The sequence below is a fragment of the Uranotaenia lowii genome, chromosome 2 (assembly GCF_029784155.1).
Source record: "Uranotaenia lowii strain MFRU-FL chromosome 2, ASM2978415v1, whole genome shotgun sequence".
In the NCBI taxonomy this organism is placed as follows: Eukaryota; Metazoa; Arthropoda; class Insecta; order Diptera; family Culicidae; genus Uranotaenia; species Uranotaenia lowii.
The window spans coordinates 271,819,852-271,828,199 of record NC_073692.1 but is presented as its reverse complement, the minus strand read 5'-3'; the positions used below and the strand labels follow the sequence as shown (position 1 = coordinate 271,828,199).

Here is an 8,348-nt window from a genome sequence, read left to right as displayed (position 1 = left end):
GCAGCTGCAGATGGAGTAGCAATATCAACTGGCGGAGAAGGATGAGCATTCGAAGAACCAGCTACAGCTGAATCCTCCAGATGCTCTTCATCCTCATAGATGATTTGCTCACCATCCACCTCTGGCGGGTCCGACCCCCCGCCTTCGCTCATATTTCATGAAAATAAAAGCGAAGCTCAATTTGATCGAAATATATAATAGAGAAAAAATAGAATTAGAAATAGAGAAAAGTAAGAAAAGTATAACAAACTTGATTTTTGTTTTGATTGGCTCCTTCAGTGGTGATCCCAACCACGTGGTCCTTCTTCGAAGATGGCTGCCACGTCAAGTCTCGGCTCGAGCAAGAACGACCAGATTGATGATGATGATGAGTCAAACAATGGCGGCGGCCCTCGTGGTGACCAGTTGAGGGCAGTCAGCTAGCCAGAAAAAAACCTTTTTTTTTTGTCGACCAACACTATAATAGCACCACTTTGGCGAGCTGGGGTCTGCCTTTGGCAGAAAAACGTATAGCGCGGTACAAAACACCGTATTAAACGCCCGAACGGAACGAAACACCCGGATATATTGGACGAAATCTCGAAACGCGACTGTTCACTATGAGCGATACGAGACGAATGGATCCAATAGATGTTGGCAAAGATTCCATCCGCTTCGCAGAGCCGACTTCTCGTCTGTTGGGTTCTCCGGTGGTTGCTTTGATCCATCTGAGGCCAGGTGGATGAAATGGTTAGGAGTTAACGCTTCCGAGTCAGCTGTTTCGAGCGGCATATAGGTTAACGGTCTGGAATTAACCATTCTTTCTGCATCGCACAACACGGTTTGGAGTACTTCCTCTGATGGACTTCGACACTGGTAAAGGGTAGATAGAGCTGCTTTAACTGAGCGCACCATCCTCTCCCAAGCGCCGCCCATGTGGGGAGCGGACGGTGGTATGAAGATCCACTTGGTGTTCCGGTCTGTGAAGGTTTCGGCTAAGCCCGCGTTAACCGATTGGATTTCTTTCAGCAATTCTCGACTTGCTCCCACGAAGTTCGTGCCGTTGTCGGTGTAGACTTCGGTCGGCGGCCCTCGTCTGCTGATAAAACGTCTCATCGCCAACTTGAGAGATTCCGCTGAAAGAGATTCCACAACTTCCAGATGAATGGCCCGTATGGTCAGGCAGGTAAACAGAGCCACCCACCGTTTCACCTTGGATCTTCCGATTTTGATGTAGAGGGGACCGAAATAATCTATTCCCGTATAGGGGAAGGGTCTCACAAAGGGAGTAACTCTTGCTTCCGGTAATGGTGCCATTTGTGGAGCTATCGGTTTTGTTCGATACACTTTGCACCACGTGCATTCCTTTGCGAAATGACGCGCTTCCGTTCGCAGTCTTGAGATATGGAATCTCTGTCGAATTTCATTAACTACGGATTCATTATTTCCATGGGCAAATTTTCTGTGATACCAGTCGATCAGTAACATTGTTATGCGACTTTTCCTTGGCAGTATAATAGGAAAACGCGCATCGTAACTTGCAAAAGGAGACGCTTCAATGCGACTGCGCATTCGAATAACGCCCCACTCGTCGATAAATGGCGACAATTTAAACAATTGGCTTGCACTGGTGATTTCTCCACTCTGCCTACTTCCTGCTGATTCCTTTTTTCCGATTCGGCCCAGTAAAATAAGTTCTTCCACGTATGCTTCGGCTTGAGCTTGGCGCCAAATAACGTTTTCGCCATTCCGAATATCTTCTTGCTCTAGAAGTCCGGTAGTTCGCAATCGGTACCGAGCGCGATTGATGAAGTAGTACATGTACGCCGTCGATCTGAGCAATCTCTCGAATTTTGAAAATCTCTTCGGGTCAATTAGGGGAACAACAATAACTTCTCTATGCACGTTTAACGTGCGCATTTCCTCCTCCGTATCTGTCGCAACTGGCAATTGCTCAGGCCATTCGTTTTCGGGTAAATACAGAAATTCCGGCCCAGTGACCCAACAGCTCTTCGGGCTTACCAGAGGACCCTTACCCCATTTTGTTGCTTCATCGGCAATGTTGAGCTTAGATGGTACCCAATGCCACTCCTGTTGATTTGAAATCTCCAAAATTTCTCCAACTCTGACGGCGACATATTGGCGGTATTTGCGAGCGTCAGACTTGATCCACGATAAAACCGTTTTAGAATCCGTCCACATAAACCGCAGTCCGATAAGAATCGTATGTCCTTCTATGACCGTTCGAAGCAATCTGCTTCCTATTAGTGCAGCTTCGAGTTCCGCTCGCGGAATGGAAAGCGGTTTCAAAGGCGTTACTTTTGCTTTCGCAGTTACTAAGGCTACTCTTGGTTTATGGTGGTCCACCATGCGAAAATAAATTGCACATGCAAACGCTGTCTCGCTAGCGTCCACGAAAACGTGCACCTGGAGTGTTTGAAGACTTGTCGGTTGGTAATTTGGAAAGTAGCACCTAGCGAACCGCAAACTTGGTATCTCCTTGAGCAATTCAATCCAACGCTTCCATTTGGATTCCAGTTCATTGGGAATTGGCTCGTCCCACGCAATTTTAGCCCTCCAAATATCTTGCAGTAATGTTTTCCCATGGATAACGTAATTTGAGATCAAACCAAGAGGATCAAAAAGACTCATCACCACTCGTAGAATAGACCGTTTCGTTGGATTGATGGAACCGGAAATTACCTTTTGTAGATCTGTTGGAACATTGACGGAAAATCCAAAAGAGTCTTCGGATGGGTACCAGGTCATGCCCAAAACTCGCTCATATTGTTCGGCCGGAACGATGGCGAATTCTTTCTGCTGCACATCACTTGCCTGACCCATCTGTTCCAGAACCTCTTTAGAATTCGATAGAAAATTACGTAGTTCGAATCCGGCTTTCGAATGAACTGTACGAACGTCCAATGCGATCTTCACCATCTCCTCCACTGAATCGCGGCTGTCGGCATAATCGTCTACATAAGTCGATCGTTTGATTGGTTCTTCTGCTTCCGGATACTCAACTTTCCATTCTTCGGCATTGACGTTTTTTACGTATTGCGCCATGCAGGGTGAGCATGTGGCGCCAAAGCTGGCCACATCTAACACGAAAACGTCAGGTTCGTTTTGAGGATCTTTCCTCCATAAAAATAGTTGAGATTGACGATCTTCAGCTCTTATTTTGATTTGGTGATACATTTCTCGAATGTCACCCGTGATGCATATTTGCCTTTGTCGGAATCGATAAAGAACTGAATGGAGGGGAGCAAGCATGTCTGGTCCTTTCAAGAGCAAATCGTTGAAGGCGACACCATTTACTCTAGCTGCAGCGTCCCAAATTATTCGGACTTTTCCGGGTTTCCGGGGGTTCAAAACGACACCAAGTGGAAGAAACCACATCCGTTTCGGATCCATGCTACTTAACTCATCCGCCGTCGCTTTATGAGCATACTGCTTCTCCTGATATTCGTCGATAAGATTCTCTAATGCAGTTTTCAATTCTGGATGCTTCGATAGCCGTCTTTCTAGGCAACGGAGTCTATTAATGGCCATGTTTTTAGTAGGAGGAACCTCGATGTCGTCGAAGCGCCACAGCAGTCCACACTCAAAATGACCGTCGTTCCGCTTAACCGTTGTCCGCTGCAGGATCGCAAGAGCGCGCTGATCGTCTGTCGACTGAAGAACAGGTCCTGAAGAAATACCTAGACTTTCCAATGCGAAAAACTCTTTGACCAATTCGTGAAGAGCATTATCCTTAGAGCATTCTCTAATATGTAACGATGTCGATGCAAAACTATTTTCCATAGTGCCTGTTTTCCCGAAAACGCTCCAACCCAAACACGATTTAGCCGCTAACGGTTCGTCTCGCTTTCCTTCTCTAGTTTTGGTCGGTAGTGTTAATTGTATGTTGTCTAGGCCGATAAGAAGTTTAGGAATCGCATTTTGATAACTGTCGATCGGTAGCTTGGCTAAATGATTGTACTGATCAGCTAGTGCCTCATAATCCAGAGATTGAGCATGCAGACCCAACGTTCCAACGGTTCTTACATTTCTGAGTTTGAACTTTCTATCACTTCGTGTTCCCGATATCGTTAAATCAAGTTTGCTTGAATCAGTTTCCTCTCGTGTGACATTGCCTGTCCAAAGTAGGCATAGTGGCGCATCTGACCCTTTGAGTCCCAATTTCTGTATGACTTCCTTCTCGATGAGAGTGGTGGAAGATCCTTCGTCGAAAAATGCGAAAATCTGTAGTTTCAGTCCATTTCCGTACAACACAACTGGAACTATACGGAAAAGTACACTAGCTTGCAGCTGGCGGTGGAACCCTAGCAACGCGGGTGTTTCGTCCGCATTTGTCCTTTTCTCTCCTTTCGGTTGGCCTGGATGAAGCAAATTATGGTGCTCTCCGTCGCAGCCCTTGCTGTTACACGTTTTTCTTGATTTGGCCTTGCATGGCCATCGGCCGTGCGGAACTAAACATTTTCGACAAAGTTGATGCAAATCGACTTGTTTCCAGCGTTCGCAAAGTGTAAGATTTTTGAACTTGAAGCAATCACGAATTCTGTGGCCAGTACTTTTACAGACGAAGCATGATATGATGGGATTCTGTGGCTGTTTGGAATTTGCATCTACAATCTTCAACGGAACCTGAACATGAGCGTTAAAGTGAGCATTATCCTTATCCTTTCGGCTCATCTTTCCCTGGTTGACAAAGCCGACATCACTTGAAACCGTCACTTCACTAGCGTCGGAAATTATGTCAAGCATAAACTCTCCAAACGTACTCAAATTTACGTCTCTCAAACGTCTCTTATGATGAGCCCAATCCATCTGTAAGTAGGATGGTAATTTGCCAACAAGCTCTTGCAATAAGGAAGGGTGGTTCAGATGGCCATACAGTTTAGCGGCTTTTATTTGTCCTACGAGGCTCTGGACTGCTATGCCGAAATTTATAAGCATGTCTAACCTTTCCGGTTTTGGCGGTGGAACATTCCGAACTTTCTGTAGCAACGATTGTATGAACCGCTCTGGATTTCCAAATAAGATTTCAAGCGTTTCCATAATCTGTGGAACCGAGGAGGGAGACATCAAATGGCATCTAACCGCTTCCAAAGCACTACCTTTTAAGCACTTTTGCAAGCGCAACAAGTTTTCTGCATCTGAAAACCCACACATTAGCGTCGATGTTTGAAAGATGCTTGCAAATAGCGGCCACTCTTCGGCGTTTCCAGCGAACATCGGTAACTCTCTACCCGCAATCTGCCTGGCAGCGAGTTGATATGGCTGTGGACCTGTATTCCCTATCCCTTGATGATGATACACTGGCTCGGAAATATTTGGTTGCGGCGCAAAACGGTTGTAGTTGTGGCTTTGCGAGTCGACACGTATTATGGGTGCTTGTCGATCCAAACAAGAAGATGGCGGGAAAACTGTGGGAGCTTCTCTGGACGCGGCAATTGGAGCACCACCGTACAATGGAACATAGTGAGGGGTTTCTTGTGGCATTGTACAAACCCTGCTGCTGACGGGGGGCATACAAGTGACTTCGGAAATTTGTTCATCAACTGAAACACCTGGAATTCCTTTTCCTTCCATAGTTGCTGTGCCGGAAGACTGGGGAAGTAACTGGGGTATCGGGTACGAAATGTCATAGGCGGACAGTAAACTATTCGATACTGGATTCCTTTGTTGTGATGGTGCCGGTAGATAATTGAAATCGAATGCTTGTTGTGGTTCTGAACGCACGATCGCAGGCATCTGTAGCACTCCCACGGGATATTGCGTTACATTAACGGCAGCAAGTGTGTGTGGTACAGCTGGGTAATAAGTAGCACTAGATACAACTTGAGGCTCAATTCCGCAGCTGATTCTAGCTGGATAACTCTGTTGATCTCCTGCCCCAGGCTGTCTTGGGTTGAGAGGATTTGTAAACACACATGATACTTGAGTGGCAGGTTGGCGCAATGTAGGAAAAGATACTTGCGGTGCTGAGCTGCGAATAGGCGTCGACGTCAAAACGTTTCCTCTCTCTTTAGCAACTACTGGGTTCTTGTAAATTGCTCCTGTATACCGCGTTTCGGGCTTGCTGAACGGATGATGGATCAATGGTTTAGACACTAATTGGTCAGAAACTCGTACTGGTTCATTTACATCACGAATAGCTTTTGGATCAACAACTGTTGCACGCACTGCTGTCGTTGGCCCAATTAAAGGGAGGTTGCTGAACACTGCTGTTGTCATTACACCCGTCGCCACGGTAGTAGTGTCAGTTGTAGAAGTAACTGCCATACCTCCCAAATGTTGGTTTTGCTCGAGCCATTCCCTGACTCGACTGCGAGAACTCGCACCACTTTTGCGACTTCGCACGCTTGCTCTTTCTTCGTTCGCTAATGCCTCACTTGCTAGAAGCGCATACTTTCGGCTGATGAATTCCATGTCCAGATTTCCTTTTTCGATCAGAGCTTGTTTTTCCTTCTCCTGCTTCTCCGCAAGCAACCGCGCCTGACTCTCCCTTTCTTCTTCCAGCTGCTTAAGGCGCAAATCGAGTCCTGCTGAAATAGCTGACACTCGACTCTTCGCAGAGGCCTTGGACTGCCCGGAATTAGACTTGGCTCGAGTGGGATTTGCTGCTATGCAGTGGCGACATAACCAGCTACGATCTTTCACGGAATCATCTACTCCAGCACACGAGAAATGGAACCAGCGAGAACAGTTATCGCAAGCAACAAGTTTCGCTGACTCTTCCAGCCTGGAACATTCGCCACAGTGCACCAGCGAAGAGGTTTGGTTTTCATCGGGCATATTTATCGTTCTGTTATTCGCTGCCATGGTCCTCAGCTCAGAACTATATAATTCTTTTAAGAATGTTCGTCAGAGAGTAATTCAAGTCACCGTTCTGTAGCAATCCTTATGTTTATTTGCGATGATGCTTAAAAGCTAAAATTAATTGTTGGTATAAGAAAAGAGCTGCTCATATGGTGTATGTACTTAATACTCACAATTATAGTGATCTTGGTAAACTTAACTCTCTTAGAACAGTATATTCAATTTTTCTGAATAATCGACTGCAAACGCTATAAGGTATCGGAGACGTTAGATGAATCATTTTAGGGAATTCAAAAACTACTTACGATTCAGGGAGAGATCTAAATTCTGTTAACTCTCGCTGATCCTATCTATCGATCTGATACGAGCTCTAAAACTAAACTGTGGATTATTAGGTGAATAAATGGTTTGAAAAATAAACTCACAACACTTGTTACTGCAAAAGGAAACCGAAAACGGCTCCAATGAACTTTTACAAACTATCTAGTTTCCAAGTATATAAACACCGCGTTGTTCTAACTCCTGTTTGACAATTAACTTCCGTTTTACTTTTCCTAAGCTTCGATTATCATAATGTCATTTCATTTCGTTTACTCTGGCATTCGCTGACAGCAGGTCTCGTCAGATTCCGTACACTGAGGCGTAACCGCCCCGTCACCGACCGCAACAGCGTATGCTCTTTTCACCTCTAGATTCTCCAACCGGCAGGCGTCGTATCGACACCCGACTTTCTCCTTGCGCCGCTGAACACGCGCAATTCTCATTCGTATCCGCCAAGGACGATGTGAAGGTCAGACGCAATATCTGCGCTTCGTTTGATGCGGACATCAAGAAGACTCCCTCTTCATTTTTGGCTGATACAACTGTGATAAATTTGAGTTTCTGTTCGGCCATCTCGGATACCCAAAGTAACCTCATATACTGGTCGATGGGAAAAGAGCGATCCATCGATCACCATGTTGTTGTTGCCACAAAAATTCTACAAACAGCTCCTACAAATAGTCCTGATTATCGGAGCCAATCTTTGCGTTGAAGTCACCTAAGTGGATTTGAATGTCTTCCAGGAGATTCGAAATTCAACCTGTCGGTTGAGAAGCGCGCACGCTAGCATAGAACCATTCCTGGTGCATTGGAATGAGAGCTTTAGAATTCCAATAAAAGCTTTTGAAGCAGGCAAATTGAGGCAACTCGATAACTGTGCTAAAACAGCAATATAGAACACCGGTGCTAGGCGGACTGTTTTAGCGTGGTCCAAATTCGTGTTTTGCATACACCGTTGGGACCGGCCTTATGTTGGCATCAATACGAATTATTGTGAAAATGAGGCCTGAGATACTGTAACTCTACAAAAATCGGACTTTTTGGACTTTTACGATTCAAACTTATCCCAGAAACTACGCTACACTTTTTGTTGAAATTTTACAGAGTGATTTTGTCACTTTATATAGTGAGAATGTCTGAAAAGTTCATCGATGGGGTCAAAAGTTATGCGAGTTTCAATATTTCAAGCATGAACCTTAAATTTCTATAGAATTTTAGACGAA

General features: G+C 45.4%; 1 protein-coding gene across 1 annotated transcript; it reads right to left on the bottom strand.

The window, feature by feature from the left end:
- Positions 1-597: 597 nt before the first annotated feature.
- LOC129742645 (uncharacterized) lies at positions 598-6,807 on the bottom strand. The gene has a single exon (XM_055734574.1). It carries the CDS (start codon positions 6,805-6,807, stop codon positions 598-600), a length of 6,210 nt encoding a protein of 2,069 aa, XP_055590549.1.
- Positions 6,808-8,348: the final 1,541 nt, after the last annotated feature.

Bases quoted from the DNA above. Each gene is read 5' to 3' on its own strand.
- LOC129742645 (XM_055734574.1), bottom strand. From the start codon at position 6,807: ATGGCAGCGAATAACAGAACGATAAATATGCCCGATGAAAACCAAACC.